The sequence below is a fragment of the Oncorhynchus mykiss genome, chromosome 12 (genome assembly GCF_057628025.1).
Source record: "Oncorhynchus mykiss isolate SJ-2025 chromosome 12, ASM5762802v1, whole genome shotgun sequence".
Classification (NCBI taxonomy): Eukaryota; Metazoa; Chordata; class Actinopteri; order Salmoniformes; family Salmonidae; genus Oncorhynchus; species Oncorhynchus mykiss.
In genome coordinates, this window is record NC_143033.1 from 80,513,016 (window position 1) to 80,540,780 (window position 27,765).

The window sequence follows — 27,765 nt, forward strand, 5'->3', positions numbered from 1 at the left end:
ATGGGTATGAACAAAAATATCCACACTAGTTATGTAATAAATATTTTTTATAAACAAAAGCTTCCAACACCCACTCAGTTTACAACCACTGTTTTATGTTATATTTGACATATACCACAGTCTAACAAACAAGGCATTGCTTTAATTATTCAAGACCTCCCAGAAGTTGGGATGCTATAAGGCAGTTCAAATAAATTAATGGCTGGGTAGATGTCAGTTCTTAGCTGTCCGCTGCAGGCTGTTGTTAATGGCTGATAAGGTCTGACTGGCTCCCTGCAGCTCCATACTGAGCTGACTGCACCTCTCCAGAACCTCAGACAGCTCCTGCAGATTGGCCTCCATCCCACGGCCATGTTCCTCATAGCTGCTGAACATCTGCTCCTTCACCTGTTGGCACACCTCACTCACCTGGGGAGACACGCGCACTAGTCACAGTCACTCTCCTTCACATAAACATTAGGCTAGACTCGTAATCTAAATGCATTCTTTTTTAACTACCAAAAAATGTGACCATGTGCTTTTTACTCAACAGTAGGACAGTGATACCTTATTCATTAACTTGTTCTCGAAGGTGGTCATGATTTCCTGGTCCATGGCTCGGCTCTGGTTGATTCGCTCTATCAGATCCTGGGCCTTCTTCCCTATCTCCTCTATCGTTGAACTGAGAACAGTCGTAGCCTCCTCACCTGGGCGCTCGCTGGAGGTACTGTTGTGTACGTCACGTCTATTGGATATGTTTGAAATGTCGATGCCGGAGTCCTCACTTCCATTTAAAAAAAAAAAAGTTAAATACTTAACAGAACACATAATGAATAATACTTTAAACCCAGTAACGCCATACCTTTGCTGTCCATGGCTTTCGTCCAGTGTCACAAACGAAAATGTCTCATCAGGGATGTCCTGTTCTGGCCCATGTCCTTGTTCAGGGTCCTAAGAATACAGGGATAAATGTCAATCTAACCATAACATTTTCTGATCCCTGTAATATACATTGACAATGTGTACAGTTGTCAAAAAAAAGTAGCAAAGGATTCAACGGTGCAAGATCTCAGTCATTCAGAGTTGAGCTGGACAGTCATATTTTCCTTCATTTACCTTGGGTGATGAAGGAGGATGATGACAAAGTTTTGGTGTAGACTGAAAGGTAGGTGCTGGCTTTCCAAAGAGGAGCTGGGACATTTTCTTTGAGCAAAATGTGGCATAGGAAAAATAAATGCAACCGGTATGGAAGTTAGATCATTCTGTAACAACTCAACCAAACCACTTTCTCTAACCTTCTCTGACTCAACTACTTTAACGTTACATTGGGCTATGCTGGCCAGCTAGCCTAGCTAGGCCTAATGCTAACACTTCAGACTAATCTGATCATGACAAAACCAAATAGGTATCCTGTCTCGAGTTTTGTCAAGGGTAAATCATGTGGTGGTAACCAAAATATTAGGAATATTTAGCGAAACTCCATTGGAAACAACAAAATACTGTTGCTGGCTACTTACCAAAAATGTTTTATATTATTCAGTTGCACTGTGTCATAAAAGTTTTCGTCAGAACTGTCTGGCCACCTCGAAAATTGCGCGCGAAAAACGGGTTCTGGAGGACACGTGCTGTGAACTGGTTAGTTGTCAACGTAGATTCGAAGTCGGAAGTTTACATACACCTTACCTTAGCCAAATACATTTAAATTCAGTCTTTCACAATTCCTGACATTTCATCCTAGTAAAAATTCCCTGTCTTAGGTCAGTTAGGATCAACACTTTTTATTTTAAGAATGTGAAATGTCAGAATAATAGTAGAGAGTATGATTTATTTCAGTTTTTATCACATTCCCTGTGGGTCTGAAGTTTACATACACTCAATTAGTATTTGGTAGCATTGCCTTTAAATTGTTTAACTTGGGTCAAACGTTCAGGTATCCTTCCACAAGCTTCCCACAATAAGTTGGGTGAATTTTGGCCCATTCCTCCTGACAGAGCTGGTGTAACTGAGTCAGGTTTGTAGGCCTCCTTTCTCACACACTCTTTTTCAGTTCTGCCCACATATTTTCTATGGGATTGAGGTCAGGGCTTTGTGATGGCCACTCCAATACCTTGACTTTGTTGTCCTTAAGCCATTTTGCCACAACTTTGGAAGTATGCTTGGGGTCATTGTTCATTTGGAAGACCCATTTGCGACCAAGCTTTAACTTACTGACTGATGTCTTGAGATGTTGCTTCAATATATCCACCTAATTTTCCTCCCTCGTGATGCCATTGTAGGAGAGTTAAAAAGGTTTTTCCATCAAACTTCTAATTATTAGAAAAGTACACAACGCAGAACAGAACAACCAGATTGAGGGTCAGTGGCAAAAGCCTGTGAACAGGAATATTCCAAGTTCAGACAGAAGGGGGAAGTCAGATCGATATGATTGCCAGTTACTTTACTTTTGGTGTCTATTTTTAATTGTTGCGCTACTGGTGCTGCCTGTTGATGTTCGGTAGGCAGCTACTCAGTAGCTGAATAATGTTAACATCTTCGGGTTGTGTTTCATTAAATCTATTTTATTTCATCTGGGTGCTTGCGTCACCTACTAACACCCTGGTACCACCCGTAGCTCCCATTCTCCTCAGTCCAAGAAAACACAGAGAGTAAGAACAACTTGTCAGATGGTGCATTGGAGACTGATGTGTTCCTGTCCTGTCTTTTCACAATACTATTGCAGATCAACATAAAAGCCAAAAAGACAGCCATGGTGTCACTCTTCATTTCTTGGTTCTCCTGTGTGACATATAAGACCCGCTACACCATCTATTTTGTGAAGTGCACACGTCCCTCCTGCAGCAAAGCACCCCCACAACATGATGCTGCCACCCCCGTGCTTCACGGTTGGAATGGTGTTCTTCCGCTTGCAAGCCTCCCCCTTTTTCCTCCAAACATAACGATGGTCATTATGGACCAACAGTTATTTTTTTGTTTCATCAGACCAAACAACATTTCTCCAAAAAGTACAATCTTTGTCCCCATGTGCAGTTGCAAACCATAGTCTGGCTTTTTAATGGCGGTTTTGGAGCAGTGGTTTCTTTCTTGCCGAGCGGCCTTTCAGGTTCTGTCGATATAGGACTCGTTTTACTGTGGATATAGATACCTTTTTACCGGTTTCTTCCAGCTTCTTCACAAGGTCCTTTGCTGTCCTTCTGGGATTGATTTGCACTTTCCGCACCAAAGTACGTTCATCTCTAGGAGACAGAACGCGTCTCCTTCCTGAGCGGTATGACGGCTGCGTGGTCCCATGGTGTTTATACTTGCATACTATTGTTTGTACAGATGAATATGGTACCTTCAGGGAAATTGGTCCCAAGGATGAACCAGACTTGTAGAAGTCTACTATTTTTTTTTCTGAGGTCTTGGCTGATTTCTTTTGATTTTCCCATGATGTCAAGCAAAGAGGCACTGGGTTTGAAGGTAGGCCTTGAAATACATCCACAGGTACACCTCCAATTGACTCAAATGATGTCAATTAGCCTATCAGAAGCTTCTAAAGCCATGACATCATTTTCTGGAATTTTCCAAGCTGTTTAAAGGCACAGTCAACTTAGTGTATGAAACTTCTGACCCACTGGACTTGTGATACAGTGAATTTTAAGTGAACTAGTCTGTCTGTAAACAATTGTTGGAAAAATTACTTGTGTCATGCACAAAGTAGATGTCCTAACCGACTTACCAAAACTATAGTTTGTTGACAAGAAATTTGTGGAGTGGTTGAAAAATTAGTTTTAATGACTCCAACCTAAGTGTTTGTAAACTTCCGACTTCAACTGTAGCTAGAGCACCAGAGACAGGGTATTTTCAGGATGAACTTTGTGTGATCAAACAAACTTTAAAGTACATCCATCTGAGCTCAGCCATTGTGGAAATGTTTTGATATCTGGGGATTAAGCCTACTGAGGTAATGCCAGTGGGATTTAAACAGAAGTGATCAGCAAACTGAAAAAAAGAGAAAAGGAGAGGGGGAGACAGGAAGAGGTTAAAACAAAGTCAAACTAAGGGCTGAATTTCATGTTAGGCAGTTCCTAGGATAGACAAACACCTAACTTCAGAAGGGTGAACAGGAAGATGCAGAGGAGATGGTGTGACAGACAGGAAGATATAGACTCAATAGAACTATCATGCTGCACATGTGCAGTAGCTTAATCTGCTTTGGCGACTTTGACGCAATGTCTGGGTCAAACTGATTGATGAGCAGTGTTGTATTGCAATAATAAAAAAAAAAGTGTATTTGGCTGGGTCATCTACACAGTGATTTGTCCTGGCAGGTGCTCAGCGGTAATTTAACCCATGCAGTGTCCTTTCAGTTCCATTCCGAGTAAAGCAGATTCAATCCGGAGGAGGGGGGGGGGGGGGGGGGGGGGGGGTATTGGTCCGCTAAAACACGACTAGTAAAGGCCCAGTGCACTACTTCTGTGAAAAATAACGAAAGCAGGTGGCATGTGCATTCACATACACAGGTACATGAAGTATACACAACTTGAGAAGAGGTCTGCATTCTGTTGCAATATGTAGATATATTGGGCCAACAGAACAAAACGTTGTCAAAGTTCAGGAGATAATCTCTGGAGGTATTCCAGTGGCTCTAGCAGTTTAAATCCATCAGGAAATGAAGGACATGGGGTGGTCAGATAAAGGCTTGTCTCATAGAGGGAATAAAACCTCTAATCTCTTCAGATTCTGCTTCTTTGCATGTCTACTGCTGCTTTGAAATGGGGAATTATTAAACAGATAAATACCATACATGCCCAAGCCTGCTCTCTACCTAAGGAAATAGAAGTCAGTCACTGAACATGAACCAGTGTAGCTCCTATTTTGGTAGAAATGATTCGTAGCGTAATAATAATAATAATAATAATAATAATACATTTATTTGATAGGGACAGTCTATATTGACACATTGAGGCCATGAACTGTATGCTCATTTCCAGTTAGGATTTGGCTCATGAGGTTGCGTTTCAAAATCTGCTAACAATTAGCGCTTACAAATACAAATACAAATCTAGTCTATGGAGGGAAAGCATTAAAGGCCAAAAGGCTTTTTCATTTATGTGCCCTAAATTATTCCCGGCGGAGAAGTATATTCCCTCTAAAATAATCGAGTGGAGATGAACAACTACACGTTTTAAAGATGAAAGTAGGTTTATATTGAATAGGAAATGTCTACAATATTTCATAAACAACATAGATTAAACAAATTCGTCCACTACATGCGATCGTGTGTCGATTAACTAACTCCTGTAAAGGTTCTAATTGGCATGATCTTCACGCCATGAGTGCTTAGTACATTTAAGGTGACATCATTTCTTGGTAATGTAAATCCATCAACTATAGAATTAAGGGAACATTATCAACTACATCTAGCTGATACAGGTTGGCTGTTTAAGTGGAGGCTGGATAAAGTTGATCCCTTGAGTGATGAACAGTGGGCGGTCTAGGAATAGAACTGTTTACTACCGCGTGAAAATTGTTTGGGTTCATTACAGAACCAAGGACAGAGACAGAGGGATGACAAAGACGCGCGTCAAAGGAAAACTCCAGGGGGACTGTCTTATGAACATGGAAATTAATTTCAGATAGACATCCAAAAGTTCTCTCCCAATTAGGGACCTTTAAAAAAAAAAATCTAAGCAAAGCCAGTTTCATCAAAACAGCGGTCGTCCAAAACCAAGGTAAGCAGCTAACGGTTGTACTGTCAAAATGGTATTGAAATCGTTTTGAAGTAATATCTCCATAAATGAAACTATATTTGGTGGAGATATTAACATATATACATGTTTCATGCTTTTCAATCCCCTTTAGGATCATTCGAACTGAGACATCAAAGAAGTTGAGACTTGAGTGTTGCACGGATACAAGAATCACCACCAATCAAGTCCTTGTCTTGGTGTTGTGGGGGTGGGATTGCCTCATCTCCGGACATCAGCGCGTTTATCATCATTAGAGCTATATCGTTTAGGCCACTTTTCCATAATGAATGCCCTCAATTTCACCAGTTTTAATTTCAATGATGAGGCACATGCTTCCCCACTAGTCTACAAATTCGACGTACAAGTCGGGACGGAAGACCCGCTGTACAAGGAATATAAGCCGGCAGTCCGGGACCTCATTCCGTTGCCAAAGGCAGTTGTCTACCTGCTGATTGCAGCACTGGTAGTGGTAGGAGTCGCCTATGCTATAGTTGGACATCTGATCAAGGACCTGGCCCTTGATATAACAGGTATGAACTTAAAATGAACTTAAAACGAAAATCAGGTGGAAATATAACTAATCTATGTAGTTGTTAGGCTGATCCATCGCAATGTATAAGTGTACCAAATAACTTGTGTCAAATAGGCATAAGCCTAAGCTTTTCTATGCAAAATGGCAACATGACTAGCTAACACAGAGATGATCAGGGGCACTAGTCCTGAAGCAAATGTACTTATCTCCAGTGTCCCCTCTGTTTACCCCTTTCATCAGAATGTCTTCTTGGCCCCACTGAGGAGGACCTAGAGAAGAACAGAAATCCGGAGTGCTTCATTGCCAGACACCCCCCCATAGTCCTGACCCACAATGCTTTCCACGTGTGGGACACAGATGATGTGGGCTTCCCCATGCCCCTGGATGAGAGCCCCCCGGGCAGCCCTTTGCTGTTTCCTACAATCCCCTACATCCCCTTCTTCCCCACCCATGGCACCGGCAACAACAGCCCTGCTGCCCTGGCCATAGACAGCAGCCCCTGGCCTGGGTACTCTAACTCCCTCCCCAGCGAGATCTGAAAGGAGCCAGCACCAACTACCCTCCAGCCCTTTGGTCACTGGTTGATTCTGATTACACCAAGCTCGTCACAGGACTCAACAGACCTACTTAAGGTTATTAACAAGACAACTAAATGGGTTGAAATGTTAACATCACAAAGCAACCAAAGCTTGACAAAGGAGTTTTTGAAGACAACTTCCATGCTGGTGCTATACAGTATCATCCTGTACTGACACATTGAATTATCTACTGCAGGGTTTCTTAATTAAACTATGGGTTGGGACCAGACTTGTAGAAGTCTGCTATTTTTTTTCTGAGGTCTTGGCTGATTTCTTTTGATTTTCCCATGATGTCAAGCAAAGAGGCACTGGGTTTGAAGGTAGGCCTTGAAATACATCCACAGGTACACCTCCAATTGACTCAAATGATGTCAATTAGCCTATCAGAAGCTTCTAAAGCCATGACATTATTTTCTGGAATTTTCCAAGCTGTTTAAAGGCACAGTCAACTTAGTGTATGAAACTTCTGACCCACTGGACTTGTGATACAGTGAATTTTAAGTGAACTAGTCTGTCTGTAAACAATTGTTGGAAAAATTACTTGTGTCATGCACAAAGTAGATGTCCTAACCGACTTACCAAAACTATAGTTTGTTGACAAGAAATTTGTGGAGTGGTTGAAAAATTAGTTTTAATGACTCCAACCTAAGTGTTTGTAAACTTCCGACTTCAACTGTAGCTAGAGCACCAGAGACGGGGTATTTTCAGGATGAACTTTGTGTGATCAAGCCAACTTTAAAGTACATCTATGTGAAAGGAGGGTCACGAGTTACATCTACATAGATGTATCTATGAGGATACATCTACAATCACACACTATTTATTCTTAATTTGGGTCATGGGAGGACCGTCAATTTCTCATTTGTGTCTCGAGCTGAAAAAGTTTAAGAACCCCTGGTCTACTGAATGGACCCTGTGCAGGACAGGGGTTAATCAATGGCTATTGCCATGAGATGATGATTTAAAGATGTGAAACACATTCAAAATGATCCAGACTGATCCCATGGAAAAGGATTTGCCATGTTTCATCCCAAACCTATAACCATCAGCTGCCTACACTAGCCCCATTTCTTAAATAACATTTAAATACTGCTTCAGTATCCATCAAAACATGGAGACTTGGGAGCCTCTAAAAACTGCTATTCCTCTGTAATATAAATGTTGCTTAATTTCAAGATCAAAGTCAAATGATCAAAGGGAAATAATGAGACCTATAGGGTAAAGGCTAAACAAGGGAACTGATTATTGCTACATCTTAACTAAGCTACTTTAAATAAAACTTTCAGCAAGTCTCTCAGGCCTGGGTAGATCACGTTTTGATGAACTCCTAAATGTATTAATCATTGACTTGACGAAATGTCCGATTTTCTGATCAATGCAAAGCATTGCATTCATGGTGACATATGTGGAACTGTGTGCAAAATGACTCCCAGATGTGGCTTTGGAGTTGAAATGAGAGTATGAGGGTGAACACGATTAAGGACCAGCTAATAGGTTTGTCCACTGGTTGTGCCAACTGAGGAATTTGACATTACTGTCTGTATCTTCAGAACATGAAAAGGGACTACAACTATACAGGACCACATCAAAGCTGAGATGTTCAATGAAGTGGTAAATATGTGTACCGAGTTCAAACTAAATGGCTATTACATCGGTTGTTATTACTGATTTAGGTATGTAGTGTAACATGACATGATGCAGCGGAACACACAGGATAAAAATATATATTTCAATTTGCATATAAAACTGGATACAAATACCTATGAAGCATTTTTCTATCCCAGTGCTTGTGAAGATAGTTAGTACCTGGTAGGATAAAACTGCATCCAGAAGTATGTTCCAACTAGAATTAGAGGTTCTACAGAGAAACTTGGTTGATCTGTTCTGTCTATATATTGTTTTGTTCTGGGGAACCCTTAGCTTGGACTCCCAGACTCCGGTTTAAAATGTTATTTCCAGACGTTGAAGGATTAGCTGAACAGAAAGACTTAAGGAGTTCCTGCATTTGATTAAGTAAACAACCTTTAATCCTGTCTGTCCATTATTGCAGCAGACACAGGATTTCCTAGTATTGGCAGAGCACGCAACATCAGAACATCATTCTCTTTGTCACAAACTTTCAACAGCATCTATTATGGGCCCTCAAGTCAGCCTCAATAGCATGCAAGGTTTTTTAAAGACTCCCGAATTCAGAAATTCAGCTCCATGTAAGCGTCTAAAGACAGCACAGGATGCTCAGGCAGACTTGCATGTACCACGACGTCGCTGTGCCAGGTTCATTCAGGAGAAGCTATTCCAGTGAAGTGATTACACATGGCTGAAGTACAACTTCAATATTGCTCCTCAGCAGGATACTGATTTGCATTACAACGTACAGTCTCAGTGATTCAGACTACGGAAGACTTTACTAATACATAACAGAAGAGTGTAGAACATCTCTTTGCAACAGTAAATTTATTCAGAATCTTGCAGGGATTGGGGATGAACTAGGCTACCAGCAAAAAACATCCAATGTGCCGTTGCCTAAAACAAACTAACAGGAATAGACTTGACTCTTTATTTAGTACCTTTATTTAGGTTACACTTACAACCAAAGTGCTCTAATGTGTTAACCCAATTATCTCCTGTGCGCACACAGAGCTAAAAATCGACCCTGTGTACAATGACATGAGACTTAGAGGCGATGAAGGTGATTTGTAATTCCACCTTCACTGGAATGACACAAATAACTCCTAAATCCTCTGGGTTAAACCTTGGCACACATCATTCAACATGCCAATCCACGTTACGCACCAGCCACAACAAGATTGAGGAAAACAAGAATGTTCTTCTGACAGGTTTAAAACCAGACCTGGCACAGCCAGAGTAGAATAACAAAAACTCAGCATTACCAATGGGGATTACATTAGACTGACGACGTAAACCGTGCTCCTTTCAAACATCTTTATTTGACTATTTCTAATTTGTCTCATGAACTGAGTGGACACAGCACAGAGTTGGTTGGTTTTGTATGGAAGGCTAAAGGGCTTCAAGTTAGCATCTTTACTGTACAAGCATTTCATTACATAGGAGCTCAAAGGTAGCCGCTGTACAGCGTTCTAACGTTTCAATTAAAACAGACTCACTGGTGAAGTTCCTTATGCTCTGATGTAGTGCACACATCAGCAGAGAACACAGTACTAGCACTACCTACCCCTCAGCACATGCATAGATACTGATTAGGACCAATGATGAGTTATCACTGTTTCATAAATTAAGTTTAAAGTATAATATGTGTATCACTTTCTAAACAGCAGCAATAATCCAGCTAGAATCCCAGACAAGCTATAAGGACAAAAGTAAGTCCTCTTTCCCACCCTCTCAAACAGACAGATCTGTCTCTCTGGCAGTCTCTGGCCAGGGTAGATTAAGGGTTTGTGGGATTGTTCAGTGTTCATGTGGTTACTAATGAGCAAAGGGGTCCTGATGACACAGGCCTTGGATGGGATGTGTATGGTAATGTGAGCCTGTCCAAGTGGAGGCCTGAACAGAATCTAAGAGTCCAGTCGACACACAGGGCTGTCGTAGACCATCTGTAGGTTGACCTTGTGTCCCACCAGCTCACGGATGTTGTTGATGCCATACTTGATCATGGTGGGCCTGAAGGAGACAGAGAAGGGCAGAGGAAAGAGTGTCAGGAAGATGACATAGTACATTATAAGGAGAGTTGGAAGACAGCAAAGAGAGAGGACAAACAGGTGATAGAGACAAAGGTCTGTATTGACAGAGGGGATGGAGGAGAGCGATTACACAGAGTAGATGATATGGTCCTTCCCAGCTCACTGACTATAGCCATTAGCAGTGATTGTTCTCATAGATGCAAGTCCTCAGTGTCACCAGGGTTCAAGCACCCGCAGTAGAGCACAAATATATCTAAATGGTCAATTCTGCCCTGCATCTGAAGAAACCATTATTCTAGGCTCATTAGGCGATATGGTGTTTTATGCTCATTGCTCAGATATAACAATCCAGAAGTAAACATGTCGACATGTGGGCCAACAGACTGGTGTTGTGTGCTGGAAGCATGGCTGCACATCTGGGGACATGACCACACTACTGTCCACCTTTAATCCCTCTATGGGAAATCACACTGGGATTACAGGCATAACATTGTATATTTTCACATTATGGACACATTTTCCTATTGAAATCCCATGTCCCATTCAAGTACACTAACAGTTGAGACTGTGCATCTGGTTATGAGAGGGTTAAGGTCAGGGTAAGGGATATGGAGCTGATGTGAGTCAATTCCAGTGAGATAGCTGGCCCAAGAGTGGGTAGTGATGGGGGGGATAGATAGTTACATATTGCAATATTATTTTTGGATGGTATTATATTGATATCCAAGTTGATTTGTAATTAATAATAAATAAATGGTTTTGCTACTCTAGGTAGCGTTAGCTAGCACGAGTTGGCTGTACCTGCCTATAGCTTGTTTTCAATCTTCTTTTTAAAAACAGTGAGCAAACATTTGTTCAGCACTTATTTCCCTGACTGATCAAAACGTGTTTTCTCATGCTCTCGCTTGTCTCTCTGCAGCAGACATACACCGAGTATAACAAACATTAAGAACACCTTCCTAATATTGAGTTGTACCCCCCCCCCTTTTGCCATCAGAACAGCCTCAATTCTACAAGGTGTCGAAAGCATTCCACAGGGATGCTGGCCCAAGTTGACTTCAATGATTTCCACAGTTGAGTCAAGGTGGCTGGATGTCCTTTGGGTGGTGGACCATTCTTGATACACACAGGAAACTGTTGACCATGAGAAAAAACAGCAGCGTTGCTGTTCTTGACACACTCAAACCGGTGCGCCTGGCACCTATCACCATACCCCATTTAAGGCACTTCAATATTTTGACACAGTCCATGTCGCAATTGTCTCAACGTTTCAAAATCCTTTAACTTGTCTCCTTGAAGTGGATTTAACAAGTGACATAAATAAGGGATCATAGCTTTCACCTGGATTCACACAGTTTGCCTGTCATGGAAAGAGCAGGTGTTCCCAATGTTTTAGACTACATATCGTATCGGCACCTAAGTATGGTGATATCGTATCGTGAGGTCCCTGGCAATTACCAGGCAGAAGGGGTTGTGTATTGTAGATCTTGTATTAGACAAATGTTGGTCAGTCAATTCCATTACATCACCAGGATCAGTTCTAGTTGAAGAGGATAATGTGTTTCTTTGTCATTGACTCACCTCTCCAGAGACAGCCCCCAGGCGATGACCGTCACCCCCTCAGGGAGCCCCATAGGCAGCAGCATCTCTGGCCTGAACATCCCAGAGTTCCCCACCTCCACCCACTTCTTCAGCCCTGGAGAGAGCAGGAATGGACAATTTAAGATGGATTCCGTGTGGATAGCGTTGTCTATGGGCTTTTGGGTTTGAGTGAGACAAAAGCCCAAGGCCTATACACACATATCCCACAAACATGAGAAATTTCAGGGTTTGAGGATATTCACAATAACTGTACCTTCATGATAGCTGAACACTTCCATGCTCGGCTCGGTGTATGGATTGTAGGCCGGTTTAAAGCGTAATTTGGTGATTCCTGGAGAAAATTGAAAATATATTTACTTTCTCAGAAATACTATATCTGACAGATAGAGAAAAAAGCTCATGTTATACTACAGTCATTAAGATGCATTAGAAGCCACATCAGTACGGACAACTGAACCCACTGTAAACAAAAATAAGAAAAAACTAAGAAAAAAGAATGAGGTACTGGAAGCAGGGTGGGGGTCAATTCCTATTTCATTTGAAATTCCAATTCAATTCTTGAATTCCCTCATTCATGAGAATGTACGTTGAATTGTAAAAACATTTCATCTTTGGAATTGAATTGGAATTCAATATTTTTACATTACATTGGAATTAATGCATATAGTATAAAACATTTACTGTTGGATTTGTTTTTAATAATTTCAACCTGTATTCCGATATTTCCAGTATAGCTAGGCTGTCTGAACAGTGACATGATCAGCCTGAATGTCTGAAGAAATGTAATTTCTAATTGGACTTTGTGGAATTGTTGGGGATAATATTGAATTCTCTCTGAATTCAAAGACTGACCTTCGAATTTGAATTGAATTACATTTCATGGGAGATAATTGAATGAGTGGAATTGACCCCAACCCTGACTGGTAGAGCCCTCACCTAGTTTATTGAAAAACTGATGAAGGATGCCCATGAGGTCACCCAGGGTAAGGCCAAAGTCAGCCACCACTCCCTCAATCTGGTGAAACTCTGCCAAGTGGGTGGCATCCAGAGTTTCATTACGGAATACTCTGTCGATGGAGAAGTACTTGACAGGGGTGAACTTTTCCTGGTAGAAAGAAAATAACATTTGAAATGGTTACAGAGGAGTTCCTCAATTGCTGCACAGTTAGAATGTAACATCATGCAATTGATTTCTAATTAATTTGAGTAAATACTAAGACAGCATGAACCAATGTAGATAATGGGTTACCTGCTGAGCGAGTTTATACAGCATGCGAGCGCTGACTGCTGTGGTGTGAGTACGGAGGATGTTCTTCTGAGCCTCCTCAATCTTCCAGTCATACTTGTACCTGTCAAACACAGACATCGTTAAAAATAGAACATGTTGGGCCTCCCGAGTGGCGTAGTGGTCTAAGGCACTAGAGATCCTGGTTCGAGTCCAGGCTCTGTTGCAGCCGGCCACGACCGGGAGACCCATGGGGTGGCGCACAATTAGGATTAGATGAGGGTTTGGCCGGCAGGGATGTTCTTGTCCCATCACGCACTAGCGACTCCTGTGGCAGGCCGGGCACAATGCACGCTGACACGGTCGCCAGGTGTATGTTTCCTCCGACACATCGGTGCGGCTGTCTTCCGGATTAAGTGGGCATTGTGTCAAGAATCAGTGCAGCTTGGTTGTGTTTCGGAGGACCCATGGCTCTCGACCTACACCTCTCCTGAGTCTGTACGGGAGTTGCAGCGATGGGATACCACAGAATTGGGGAGAAAAAGGGGTTCATTTTTATTTTAATAAAAATAAAATAAAACATGGTTGTGGTCATGGTGAGTGTGTGTAAATCCATGCGTATGCATTTGTGTGGAAGATTAGCTCTCACCCCTGTGATCCAAAGCCTCCCTCTGAATGGACCTTCCTCACTCTCTCCAGGTAGTCCTGGGGAAACTCATGGGCCTGAGCTGGGTCTGAGACATATAATAATAGGAGGGGCCACAGTTACCAGTAAGTTCAATTGAAATAATACTGATGGTACATGATGAAAACAGATGAGTTATATCTAATGGAAATCTAGAGTCTGTTTTAGCTAGGGATTTCCCTTTCAGCGCATCATCAATAATGCACCATTTTATCTTATCTGGGCATCAAGTCCAGACACACAGAGACACCCAGTCGCTCACCAGACAGGAAGAAGGTGTCGTGTTGGTCCCTGGCTGGGTGCTGCTGGGGCTGAAACAGGGAGTCAAAGTTCCAGAAGGAGCTCTCAATGAAGTTGTTGGTGGGCATCTCAGTGAAGCTGAAGGAGACAGGAGGAGTGAGTACACACAGGTCTTAGAACTTAGTCTTACCATACATTAGTTATATAGGGTATACTGATGGTGTCCTGCAAGGGCAGAATAGAGGATAGGCGACTGACCCCATCTCCAGGAAGATCTGTCTGAACTGCGTGCGGACCTTCATGAGCGGATGCAGGTGGCCACAGTCTAGGGCCACACCCATGGCCTCAAAGTTATAAGGCTTGAACTTCTTCTCCTTCCAGCTCCCACTGTCACAGACCAGAGATAGGTCAGTTTGGAGGAGAACATATAATATGTTCTAGAGAACATCAAATTAATGAGTGTATATGGCCAAACACAAGCAAAGTCTGTGTGCAGATAAAACATGGAGGCAAATAAACAAAAACACTCATTTCATTTTTGGGACACCTGAATACAGTTCTGTGCCAAATCCCCTCATGTGATAATGCAGACCAAGTGCATTTTCATTCATCTATTTTGGACTACGAGAACCAACAAATTGTTTCAGACAATCACATGAAAACCAGGAATGGTCAAGAGATCACCTGCATTTTGAGAGAGACTGCAGTTTCCAGGTAAAGACAAAACTTATTGGATCATGCGCGGTACCTAATGAAAACACTGCCAATTTGACTACAACATTCAGTGATATGAATAGAAATGACACAGACATCACTGTGAGAGAATGAACCACTTAATACATTTGCCTTAGGACAGGGTCCTCAGCAGCAGCATGCAGGTTAGAGATACAGAATCCCTCATCCATCTTAGCAATCATAGAGCGACCATGTCAAAGTTGACAGTTAAAGCAGAGCAGGATTCACCTAGCGATCATCTCTGGGGTGAGCTCTGTCTCCTGCTTGGTGATGGTGGTGCTGAAACAGCTGCCCTTTGTGATCCAATAGGACTTGACCGTCCTAATATTCACAGAAATAAACACAATCATTCTCATTCAAACTGCATAAATGTGGTCATTTGAAAGTGTTATATCACATGAGTCACAAAGGCCACAAGAGGTGTCATCTTTGGGAACATTGGAGATTGGGAACATGTGGTGGTGAGTGCCTGGGACACTATTTAGCAAATAGGAAGTAGACAATTAACAATCTGTTGCTAAATGCGTCTAAACTCTGGACGCGTGGAACGTCGCAGGGTTGAGTTCTCATACTGCTGTTCATTTATGATATTAAAACCGAACAAAGCCTGGGGCTGGAAGCATGCCATTTACGGCAGACAGAGACAAACGAGAAACAGAGAGAGCTACCTGGGGGAACAATGGCCTGAGCTAGCGACGGAGCCAACAGTCTCACCAGGTACAGTATTAACCTCACCACTGGGATCCTGACTGACTGGACCCAGAAAAAGCTGGTGCATTCATTTAGTAATAACGTATATAAACACAATGTTAGGGTATTCATATCATTGGGTGAACGAGACATCTCGACTCAGACAAGGCGACAACATTGACTCACATCTGATCTGTGAATATTATGTAAATAGGATGTAACTATGATATGACATAATTTATATTCTAATCCAAACCTGCATTTCTCAGCTGTTATTCAACTAAAGACTTAAGGGTCAACAAGTCAGAGAACATCATCAGCATGAGACTATGCTGAGGCTAGTTGTGACTGGGGCATCCTGAACATGCCTGGATGCCAGATGATTGAACACTGTTGTACTGCTGAATGGCATCTATTGCCATCTACTGGTAGATATCAGTTAGGCATATACTTAACATTTCACAAGCATTTTCACAGTAGTCAAATATTATCAACCGGTCTGATTCTTACACTTCAGAGAGCAGTTTGCGTTTCTTCAGCTCATTCTTCTCCTTCTCCTCCAGTTGAGACGCCTGGCCTTTCTGTACCAGGAGCAACTTGTCCCTCACCAAGTCTTCTAAGCGCTCCACCTGGAAATTGATGCTTGTGTGTCATACTTATTTTCTCCATTATAAAAGCAACACTCACACTCAATCACAAAGCACACCAAGTCAGATGTGAAGATAAACTCACAGTCTTGAAGATCCTGGGGCCGCCCTCGTGGCCCTTGTCCAGACGGATCCACTTGTTGGACATGGCCTTGCTGAAACCCACCTTCCCAAAGGCTAGTTTCTACACAGAAATAGAGACAAAACTATCTGTAAACACTGCCCCAATGCTCCAAGTAGGGAGCATATACTGTATATTGCTATGACCCAAAATCACAATGTAAAGACCAACTTTAATTAAATGTTTTATTTTTCAGCCAGATGTTTTTCATCCAAATAAACATAACATTACGGTACATATTATTTGTCCAGGCACCCTGCAGGTCCTCTCACCATGAGCTGACTCTGAGGCATCCCTTCCTCTGGGATGGAGCTGACGACTCTGGCCTCATGGCTGCCCTGCTCGGCTATCTCACAGCCTTCCCCAGTCAGCTCCCAGTGCTTCGAGGAGCGCTGCTCAGCTGAGATCACCTGTGCAGGAAAACAAACAAACATGATCAGAATCATAATGGAGGCTTGAGGCAGAGGACCACCAATTTGGTTATCTTCTCAAGGTCTGATTGGTGTACACATCATGAATTAGCTATCACTGCACATTATACGTTTACCATGGGCTCATTTTTAGATCCAGTGACAATAACAGCTCCCAATTTATTGACTCGGTCTAATTTCTCAAAGTTGACATTATGGTATTTCGTATTTTATTAGGATCCCCGTTAGCTGTTGCAAAAGCAGCAGTTACTCTTCCTGGGGTCAACACAAAACATGAAACATAATACAGAATGACATTATACAGAACATCAATAGACAAGAAAAGAACTACATAAAAAAATGTAAAGGCACACGTAGCTTAGATATCAACGCATAAACACAAACTATCTAGGTCAAATAGGGGAGAGGCGTTGCTTTATCTGTTTTTTGAAACCAGGTTTGCTGTTTATTTGAGCAATGAGATGGAAGTTCCATGCAATAAGGGCTCTATATAATACTATACGCTTTCTTGAATTTGTTCTGGATTTGGGGACTGTGAAATGACCCCTGGTGGCAAGTCTGGTGATATAAGTGTGTGTGTCAGAGCTGTGTGTAAATTGCCTATGCAAACAATTTGGGATTTTCAACACATTCATGTTTTTTATAAAAAGAAGTGATGCAGTCAGTCTCTCCTCAACTCTTAGCCAAGAGAGACTGGCATGCATAGTATTTATATCAGCCCTCTGATTACAATTAAGAGCAAAACGTGCCGCTCTGTTCTGGGCCAAATGCAGCATAACTTGGCCTTTCCTTGCTGCATTGGACCACACAACTGGACAATAATCAAGATTAGACTAAACTAAAGCCTGCAGAACTTTCTTTTTGGAGTGTGGTGTCAAAAAAGCAGAGCATCTCTTTATTACGTCTAGACTTCTCCACATCTTTACAACCATTGAATCGACCGATTAATCGGAATGGCCGATTAATTAGGGCCGATTTCAAGTTTTCATAACAAATCGGAAATCGGTATTTTTGGACACAGATTTATTATTATTTATTTTTTTACACCTTTATTTAACTAGGCAAGTCAATTAACAACACATTCTTATTTTCAATGACGGCCTAGGAACAGTGGGTTAACTGCCTTGTTCAGGGGCAGAACGACAGATTTTTACCTTGTCACCTCGGGGATTCAATCTTGCAACCTTACGGTTAACTAGTCCAATGCTCTAACCACCTGCCTCATGAGGAGCCTGCCTGTTACGCGAATGCAGTAAGAAGCCAAGGTAAGTTGCTAGCTATCATTAAACTTATCTTATAAAAAACAATAAATCAACCAATCATAATCACTATTTATAACTACACATGGTTGATGATATTACTAGTTTATCTAGCATGTCCTGCGTTGCATATAATCGATGCGGTGCGCATTCGCAAAAAAGGACTGTCGTTGTACCTAACCATAAACATCAATACCTTTCTTAAAATCAATACACAGAAGTATATATTTTTAAACCTGCATATTTAATTAAAAGAAATCCAGGTTAGCAGGCAATATTAACCAGGTGAAATTGTGTCACTTCTCTTGCGTTCATTGCACGTAGAGTCAGGGTATATGCAACAGTCTGGGCCGCCTGGCTCTTTGCGAACTAATTTGCCAGATTTTTACGTAATTATGACATAACATTGAAGGTTGTGCAATGTAACAGGAATATTTAGACTTATGGATGCCACACGTTAGATAAAATACGGAACGGTTCCGTATTTCACTGAAAGAATAAACTTTTTGTTTTCGAGAAGATAGTTTACGGATTCGACCATATTAATGACCTAAGGCTCATATTTCTGTGTGTTATTATGTTATAATTAAGTCTATGACTTGATATAGCAGTTTGACTGAGCGATGGTAGGTACCAGCAGGCTCGTAAGGATTCATTCAAACAGCACTTTTGTGCGTTTTGCAAGCAGCTCTTTGCAATGCTTCAAGCATTGCGCTGTTTATGACTTCAAGCCTATCAACTCCCAAGATTATGCTGGTGTAACCGATGTGAAATGGCTAGCTAGTTAGCAGGGTGCGTTACTAATAGCGTTTCAAACGTCACTCGCTCTGAGACTTGGAGTAGTTGTTCCCCTTGCTCTGCATGGGTAACGCTGCTTCGAGGGTGGCTGTTGTCAATGTGTTCCTGGTTCGAGCCCAGGTAGAAGCGATGAGAGGGATGGAAGCTAATCTGTTACACTGGCAATAATAAAGTGCCTATAAGAACATCCAATAGTCAAAGGTATATGAAATACAAATGGTATAGAGAGAAATAGTCCTATAATTCCTAAAATAACTACAACCTAAAACTTCTTACCTGGGAATATTGAAGACTCATGTTAAAAGGAACCACCAGCTTTCATATGTTCTCATGTTCTGAGCAAGGAACTTAAACGTTAGCTTTCTTACATGGCACATATTGCACTTTTACTTTCTTCTCCAACACTTTGTTTTTGCACTATTTAAACCAAATTGAACATGTTTCATTATTTATTTGAAGCTAAATTGATTTTATTGATGTATTAAGTTAAAATAAGTGTTCATTCAGTATTGTTGTAATTGTCATTATTACAAATACATTTTTTAAATGTTTTTTTTTATTTTTTTAAATCGGCCGATTAATCGGTAGCAGCTTTTTTTGGTCCTCCAATAAATCGGTATCGGTGTTGAAAGATCATAATCGGTCGACCTCTAATTGAATCTATATGTTTTGACCATGCTAGTTCACAATCTAAGGTAACGCCAAGTAATTTAGTCTCCTTAACTTGTTCAAAAGCCACACCATTCATTACCAGATTCAGCTGAGGTCTAGCACTTAAGGAATGATTTGTACCAAATACAATGCTCTTAGTTTTAGAGATGTTCAGGACCAGTTTATTACTGGCCACCCATTCCAAAACAGACTGCAACTCTTTGTTAAGGGCTCCAGTGACTTCATTAGCTGTGGTTGCTGATGTGTATATGATTGAACCATCAGCATACATGGACACACATGCTTTGTTTAATGCCAGTGGCAGGTCATTGGCAAAAATAGAAAAGAGAGGGCCTGGAGAGCTGCCCTGCAGTACACCACACTTTACATGTTTGAGATTATAGAAGCTTCCATTAATGACCATCCTATACAAGTAGTAGCCCGCTAGGTGTATCAAACGTTGGTAGATTGCCTTAATGACGATTCAATAAAAGCTAATATTGAAAATGTCTCAGTTTTTAGTCAAGCTGAACATTCAGTCTGAACAGTCACCATTGCCTTGGATTGTAGTCCACATTGCATTGTTGGATTGTTATGTGTGTCTTGACAGGGATGCAAGTCTGTAATAGCATTGTCACTGTATTCAATAAGAGTAGCTAAATTATGTATTTGTTCATGGTCTACAATTATTTAGTCTTCACAATAGAAGGTTGCTAACTAGCTGGCTAACATGATCCCGTTTACGTCCCTATTGCATCACTTTCCTATCCAATCGCCCACCATCATAGAATGAACAGAAAAATGCTATAAGTACACGCTTGACGCCCAAAACGATATTTAATTACAGAATTTATTAAAATTAGCTTAGGGTTAAGGTAATGGTCAGTTTTAGGTTTTTCCTAGTCGGTTTAAGCATCAGCTGTGTCCTTAAGTTCTCCGCCGAATGAACAAAGTGGACGGTCGCTTAACTTCTGCTTCAACACTGGCAGGTAAACTCACATCACCAAGTGCCTGTAGGCTCTTCACAGCCCCGACGATAGCTTGGTGGTCCACACCAAGACTGGTTGCAACATCCTGACTGTCGAGACCACCGTCCACCTTTTCCACCCGCTGAAGAAGCGTTTCTACAAGACCAGTGTCAGCCATGCTTGTCACAGCGAAGCCGAAAAGAGACCGGTAGTGAGCTCAGTATTGGATATGTCGAAAGTACTGGAATACAAGAGCCCATATTTTTGAAATACCGTAAACTTCACAGAATAAGCGAAAATTAATACCTGAATTGACATCTTGAAGAATTTTTAAAAATCCACTACACACTTGATTTATCCCTTGCATTGCATGCAATGTACTGACAGTGACTGAATTGCGACTGATTATGAGAATGGATATAGTTGAATGACTGAACTGATATATCTTGGAAATATTGTGCTTGTTGTAGGTAGGTGACGTTTAAATGGATGTAAGATCAAAAAGTTGCAATTCTGTTTTTCTGAATGGCTCTCAACACCAGGATTGTCGCACGAAAGGGGGCTATGACGTGTTTGCCTATAACTGGAACGAATATTTCAATAGAAATATAATACAATTTTACTTTACACAAAAGCAAATTACTACACATATTCCTTGTTGAGAGATTCAAAAAGGACTAATGGAAACAGACACGGAAATCCAGATGGATAGCTGTACCAAATATAAAATAATGTAAATGTCAATTGTTGGTCCCGTGTTTCATGAGCTGAAATTCAAGTTCCCAGAAATGTTCCATACAGAGAAAAAGCTTATTTCGCTCAAATTTTGTACACAAACTTGTTTACATCCCTGTTAGTGAGCATTTTTCCTTTGCCAAGCTAATCCATTTACCTGACAGGTGTGGCATATCAAGAAGCTGATTAAAATGCATGATCATTACACAGGTGCACCTTGTGCTGGGACATTGATAGGCCACTCTAAGATGAGCAATTTTGTCACACAACATAATGCCACAGATGTCTCAACTTTTGAGGGACCGTGCAATTGGCTTGCCGAGAGCAGGAATGTCCACCAGAGCTGTTAACAGGATGTTCATTTCTCTACCATAAGCCGCCTCCGTCATTTTGGAAAATTTGGCAGTACGTCCAAACGGCCACACAACTGCAGCCCAACACCTCCGGCTTCTTCACTTGCGGGATTGTCTGAGACCAGCCACCCGGACAGCTGATGAAACTGTGGATTTGCGTGACTGATAAGGTAAGCTCATCTGCGTACTCATCATCCTCAACAGGGTCTTGACCTGACTGCAGTTTGGTGTCGTAACTGACTTCAGTGGGCAAATGCTGACCTTCGATGGCCAACTGGCTCTTCACGGATGAATCCCAGTTTCAACTGTACCGGGCAGATAGCAGATAGCGTCATGTGGGCGGGCAGTTTGCTGATGTCAACGTTGTGAACAGAGTGCCCCATGGTGGCGGTGGGGCTATAATATGGGCAGGCATAAGCTATGTACAATGATCCACACCCCTACTTTTTCTTTTGTTGGCATCTGTGACCAACAGATGCATATCTTTATTCTCAGTCATGTGAAATCCATAGATTTAGGGCCTAATAAATGTATTTCAATTGACTTATTTCCTTATATGAACTGTAACTCAGTAAAATCTTTGAAATGCTTGCATGTTGCGTTTATATTTTTGTTCAGTGTATATTTGGCTCAATTGCCTGTAATACACCTATGCAGAAAGAAAGCTGTGCGTTCATCACTCAAAGCAGTATATACAGTGCAGGTCCTGAGCCCTCTGGAGCAGGTTTTCATCAAAGCTCTCTCTGTACTTTGCTCCATTCATCTTTGCCTCGTTTCTAACTAGTCTCCCAGTCCCTGCCGTTGAAAAACATCCCCATAGCATTATTCTGCCACCACCATGCTTCACCGTAGGGATGGTGCCAGGTTTCCTCCAGACGTTACGCTTGGCATTCAGGCCAAATAGTTCAATCTTAGTTTTATCAGACCAGAGAATCTTGTTTCTCATGGTCAGAGTCTTTTAGGTGCCTTTTGGCAAACTGTCATGTTCCTTACTGTAAGGCAAACATCTAGCAAAACAAAGGTTCCAAATTAGAATCTTATCACAGAATAACTTTAGCATTTGAGCTACTTTGTAACTATTTAGCACGTTAGCTAACCCTTCAACAATAGAAAACATTTGCGAACGCTGTTAGCTTGATGTTGACTGTGAACGTTTGCTAACGTTAGCTAACAGTTTGAAAAGGTATTCTCACGGACTCATCTCCAAGCTCATCAAAAGCAACTGCTAGTAGGGGAAGCAGTGCTTCAATAAGATGGGGACCAAAATAAATGTGAAAAATCCACAATTGCTCTAGCTGCAGCAAGCACAGCTGCTCTTCTTGCCGCATCCATATCACTTTTTTCAATAACTAACAGAAATGGAACATTCAACCAACTCTGTTGAAAACAAACATCGTTAGCCGCGAGGGTTTGCAAACGGAAGCCTTGTTGAATGCACCTACAGCTGAGAAGATTGTCCAAAACATGCTCAGGAAGCTAGAGCACCTGTTTGGCACTACTAAACTCCTGACTGACAAACTAAGCACAGGTGACACACACCTGCTCAACACCATTACTGCTGAGATCACAGCTAAAGTTAAGAATGTATTTAAGGGTCCCAGCAATCTCAATGTAACAGTCAGCACTACCCTCAGACTCTTATCGGAGGCTACTAGGAATAGGACTCCAACAGAAGAGGACTTGCTGGTTCACTCAGACACTGTGAGGTGCAATGTCTATCTCTTGCACATTCAGATTTACAATGACACCCAAAAAAACTAAATCATAGACTTGCATGACTGGCAGCTCATTGATTGTGTTGTGAGCAAGATAGATTTATTTTAAGGAGTCACAGTGTTGAAAACGATGGCCAACCTCTGTCTTGAACCAAGGCAGGTTTTAGAATTTGTAACTTCTGTCCATAAGAGACTGTTGGTACACCGGGGAAACAGACTAGTCCTTCAAGATATGTTTTTAGTGAGTCCAGATATTGGTATTAACTACGAGTTTGTCTCCAAATACTTATTCTGCAGATTTGTAGGGTGGATCTACCCTGAAGCCAAGATCACAGACCAAAGCTTTTCACTCTGTAACAAGCTGTAGTTGAACACCTGCTTACCTTGGTTCTGGGCTTCGTGTCAAGAGCTCATATGAGCAGAGCATTTGTGAGATCTGACAAAACTGTATCACCAGATTCATTGCACAAATGACAAGAAGCCTGGCATGCTGTACGACGATTATACAAAGTTGTTTCGCCCAGAAAATAGCCCGAAAATCGAGACCTTCATAGCAGACATAGAACAGTGTTTGGTGGTGGCAGACATGATCACCCTGACAGTCCAGAATTTTGTCCAAGCTTCCTCTGACTCCATCGAAAGACATCAAGACTGAGCAGGTAATTCCTGATGTGGTGATGGTACCAGAGCCCGTCTCCACTCCACCATCTGTAGGTACAAACACCTAGCTGGCATCCCACCGTGGCTTCTCGAGACTGACAGTCAGTGCTGAAGCAGAAAGAGAGGGGCAGAGAGAGACATCCAGATCAGCTCAAATTGGGGTAAGCAGAGTATGCTGACCACAAATAGAAAGGCCTTTTGGTTAGGCTGTAAATGGTATTAATCAAATCAAACATTTTGACATGTAATGCCATTGTTTTCTGCTTTCAGTGGGCTGTGGCACAAACAAGTTCCACAGACAACTCTAACGAGGAATCAGTTGATAAACTATGTCTTTCCTTTTTGTATCGATACACATTTTAACACTTCAAGTACCCAATACATAGATTCATCCAATCTGTTTGACACTTAATGTAATGTCATTTGTAGGAGGAGTTGGTCACAAACCAAAAAGCTGGATCATATGCTGCTGTCCCAGCGCTGTAAGGGCAATGAGCTGTTGTTATCCCGGTTTCTGATGAAACTGTCAGAGCATCACAATTCACCACGTTCACCTCATTCAGGCGACATCTGAACAGGGTTGGGGAGTAACGGATTATATGTAATTCTTTATATGTAAGAGATTACAACAAAAACGGTAACTGTAATCCGTTACGTAACCAGCAAAAATATTAGAATTACAGATACTTTTTAAAAAATAGATGATTACTTCGAGGATTACTTTTAAATTCAGAAAGGATGTTTGCGGAAAAAAAATCTTTGACACTTCTCTGTTTTCTCAATGACATTTAAGTCAAATTTACATTTGTTTCACCTAAGCGAGCCTGACCACAAGTCAGAGAGGACTATGATGACACACTAAATGTGTTTAATGGATTGCGGGAAAAGAGCAGGAATTGGCTTTGTAGGCTACAGTCCAAGCTATGTCTTGTGTGTGTGACTGTGTGACTGCTGTCGGCATCCAAAGATTATCCAATTTGAATAAACGCTTGGAGGTAAGGATAACAGCAGTGGTGTAGTCTAAGGGGATACAGATATCTACATAGCTCATTAAATCTAGAATCGTCTTCCAAATCAAATCAAATTTTATTTGTCACATACACATGGTTAGCAGATGTTAATGCGAGTGTAGCGAAATGCTTGTGCTTCTAGTTCCGACAATGCAGTAATAACAAGTAATCTAACTAACAATTCCAAAACTACTGTCTTGTACACAGTGTAAGGGGATAAAGAATATGTACATAAGGATATATGAATGAGTGATGGTACAGAGCAGCATAGGCAAGATACAGTAGATGGTATCGGGTACAGTATGTACAAATGAGATGAGTATGTAAACAAAGTGGCATAGTATAGTATAAAGTGGCTAGTGATACATGTATTACATAAGGATACCGTCGATGATATAGAGTACAGTATATACGTATGCATATGAGATGAATAATGTAGGGTAAGTAACATTTATATAAGGTAGCATTGTTTAAAGTGGCTAGTGATATATTTACATCATTTCCCATCAATTCCCATTATTAAAGTGGCTGGAGTTGAGTCAGTGTCAGTGTGTTGGCAGCAGCCACTCAGTGTTAGTGGTGGCTGTTTAACAGTCTGATGGCCTTGAGATAGAAGCTGTTTTTCAGTCTCTCGGTCCCAGCTTTGATGCACCTGTACTGACCTCGCCTTCTGGATGATAGCGGGGTGAACAGGCAGTGGCTCGGGTGGTTGATGTCCTTGATGATCTTTATGGCCTTCCTGTGACATCGGGTGGTGTAGGTGTCCTGGAGGGCAGGTAGTTTGCCCCCGGTGATGCGTTGTGCAGACCTCACTACCCTCTGGAGAGCCTTACGGTTGAGGGCGGTGCAGTTGCCATACCAGGCGGTGATACAGCCCGCCAGGATGCTCTCGATTGTGCATCTGTAGAAGTTTGTGAGTGCTTTTGGTGACAAGCCGAATTTCTTCAGCCTCCTGAGGTTGAAGAGGCGCTGCTGCGCCTTCTTCACGATGCTGTCTGTGTGAGTGGACCAATTCAGTTTGTCTGTGATGTGTATGCCGAGGAACTTAAAACTTGCTACCCTCTCCACTACTGTTCCATCGATGTGGATAGGGGGGTGTTCCCTCTGCTGTTTCCTGAAGTCCACAATCATCTCCTTAGTTTTGTTGACGTTGAGTGTGAGGTTGTTTTCCTGACACCACACTCCGAGGGCCCTCACCTCCTCCCTGTAGGCCGTCTCATCGTTGTTGGTAATCAAGCCTACCACTGTTGTGTCGTCCGCAAACTTGATGATTGAGTTGGAGGCGTGCGTGGCCACGCAGTCGTGGGTGAACAGGGAGTACAGGAGAGGGCTCAGAACGCAACCTTGTGGGGCCCCAGTGTTGAGGATCAGCGGGGAGGAGATGTTGTTGCCTACCCTCACCACCTGGGGGCGGCCCGTCAGGAAGTCCAGTACCCAGTTGCACAGGGCGGGGTCGAGACCCAGGGTCTCGAGCTTGATGACGAGCTTGGAGGGTACTATGGTGTTGAATGCCGAGCTGTAGTCGATGAACAGCATTCTCACATAGGTATTCCTCTTGTCCAGATGGGTTAGGGCAGTGTGGTTGAGATTGCATCGTCTGTGGACCTATTTGGGCGGTAAGCAAATTGGAGTGGGTCTAGGGTGTCAGGTAGGGTGGAGGTGATATGGTCCTTGACTAGTCTCTCAAAGCACTTCATGATGACGGATGTGAGTGCTACGGGGCGGTAGTCATTTAGCTCAGGCCCTCGCTTCATACTCATCGCCAAACCCACTCGCTCCAGGTCATCAACAAATCTTTGCTAGGTAAAGCCCCGCCTTATCTCAGTTCACTGGTCACCATAGCAGCACATCTGTAGCACGCGCTCCAGCAGGTATATTTCACTGGTCACCCCCAAAGCCAATTCCTACTTTGGCCGCCTTTCCTTCCAGTTCTCTGCTGCCAATGACTGGAACGAACTGCAAAAATCACTGAAGCTGGAGACTCATATCTCCCTCACTAAGCACCAGCTGCCAGAGCATTGTACCTGTACATAGCCCATCTGTAAATAGCCCATCCCCATATTGTATTTATATATTTTGCTCCTTTGCACCCCATTATCTCTACTTGCACATTCATCTTCTGCACATCTATCACTCCAGTGTTTAATTGCTATATCATAATTACCTTGCCACTATGGCCTATTTTATTGCCTTATCTCCCTTATCTTACCTCATTTGCACACACTGTATTTATATCATTGATTCTTGAAGAATATAACTAAAGCCTCATGAGCCTAGTTCAACTGTCACACTCCATGAGAAACCAAAATATGCGCTTGTTTTTCTCCAGTTTGTAAACATTGTAAATCTGAACAAACACCGTATAGCCTCACATGGTTAAAACAATTTTGGTATCATGGATGGTCAGTCCTTGCATCAATAGCGGTCTATTAATCTCAGTGGTTACATTTCTCCAGGCCCATCCCTCAGCTTTTTTACCAAAACAGAGGCGGAGTCCGTATTGTTTTTATCAATGGATTTGCCCTTTAAACAGCTGCATATTATCAAGATAAAGTGTCACCAACAAAAAGGTAAACAATAGGCATATAGCAAATGCAGCATATGGCATTCATTTTTCACATGTAAATAGTACTTTTCAGTAGTGATCAATGCATGCCATTCCATGAGCTCACCATTTATTTTTCAACTCAAATCAATGAGCCCGAACAAAATCATAAACCGAGTAGGCCTGGCTAATAAATCCTTAGTTTTGGGTTATGC

The 27,765-nt window shown here is 42.0% G+C and overlaps 3 protein-coding genes across 5 annotated transcripts; 1 reads left to right on the forward strand and 2 right to left on the reverse strand.

Annotated features, from left to right (window-relative positions):
- Nucleotides 1-26: 26 nt before the first annotated feature.
- syce2 (synaptonemal complex central element protein 2) lies at nt 27-956 on the reverse strand. Of its 2 annotated transcripts, XM_021625015.3 has the most exons (3): nt 842-956; nt 547-763; nt 27-408 (listed from the first exon to the last, which is right to left on the reverse strand). In XM_021625015.3, the coding sequence occupies exons 2-3, from the start codon at nt 592-594 to the stop codon at nt 214-216; spliced, it is 243 nt and encodes an 80-aa protein (XP_021480690.3). In that variant the 5' UTR covers nt 595-763; nt 842-956; the 3' UTR covers nt 27-213. The 2 variants fall into 2 exon arrangements, with proteins under 2 accessions (XP_021480690.3, XP_090049740.1); XM_090193614.1 differs by lacking the exon at nt 842-956 and having other exon boundaries at nt 547-807.
- A 4,489-nt stretch (nt 957-5,445) lies between these two features.
- LOC149979395 (uncharacterized) lies at nt 5,446-8,852 on the forward strand. The gene is made up of 3 exons (XM_090193616.1): nt 5,446-5,693; nt 5,824-6,241; nt 6,484-8,852. The coding sequence occupies exons 2-3, from the start codon at nt 5,995-5,997 to the stop codon at nt 6,780-6,782; spliced, it is 546 nt and encodes a 181-aa protein (XP_090049742.1). The 5' UTR covers nt 5,446-5,693; nt 5,824-5,994; the 3' UTR covers nt 6,783-8,852.
- An 898-nt stretch (nt 8,853-9,750) lies between these two features.
- Nucleotides 9,751-20,782, reverse strand: LOC110538291 (phenylalanine--tRNA ligase alpha subunit). 2 transcript variants are annotated; one of them, XR_016485318.1, is made up of 13 exons: nt 20,564-20,767; nt 16,698-16,835; nt 16,390-16,488; nt 16,168-16,286; nt 15,196-15,288; nt 14,491-14,619; nt 14,255-14,370; nt 13,957-14,041; nt 13,332-13,803; nt 13,019-13,187; nt 12,336-12,413; nt 12,062-12,176; nt 9,751-10,460 (listed from the first exon to the last, which is right to left on the reverse strand). XR_016485318.1 is itself a non-coding variant. In XM_021625014.3 (13 exons), the coding sequence occupies exons 1-13, from the start codon at nt 20,708-20,710 to the stop codon at nt 10,355-10,357; spliced, it is 1,494 nt and encodes a 497-aa protein (XP_021480689.3). In that variant the 5' UTR covers nt 20,711-20,782; the 3' UTR covers nt 9,751-10,354. The 2 variants fall into 2 exon arrangements, 1 of the variants encoding a protein (XP_021480689.3); XM_021625014.3 differs by having other exon boundaries at nt 13,332-13,431; nt 20,564-20,782.
- Between the last annotated feature and the right edge of the window lie 6,983 nt (nt 20,783-27,765).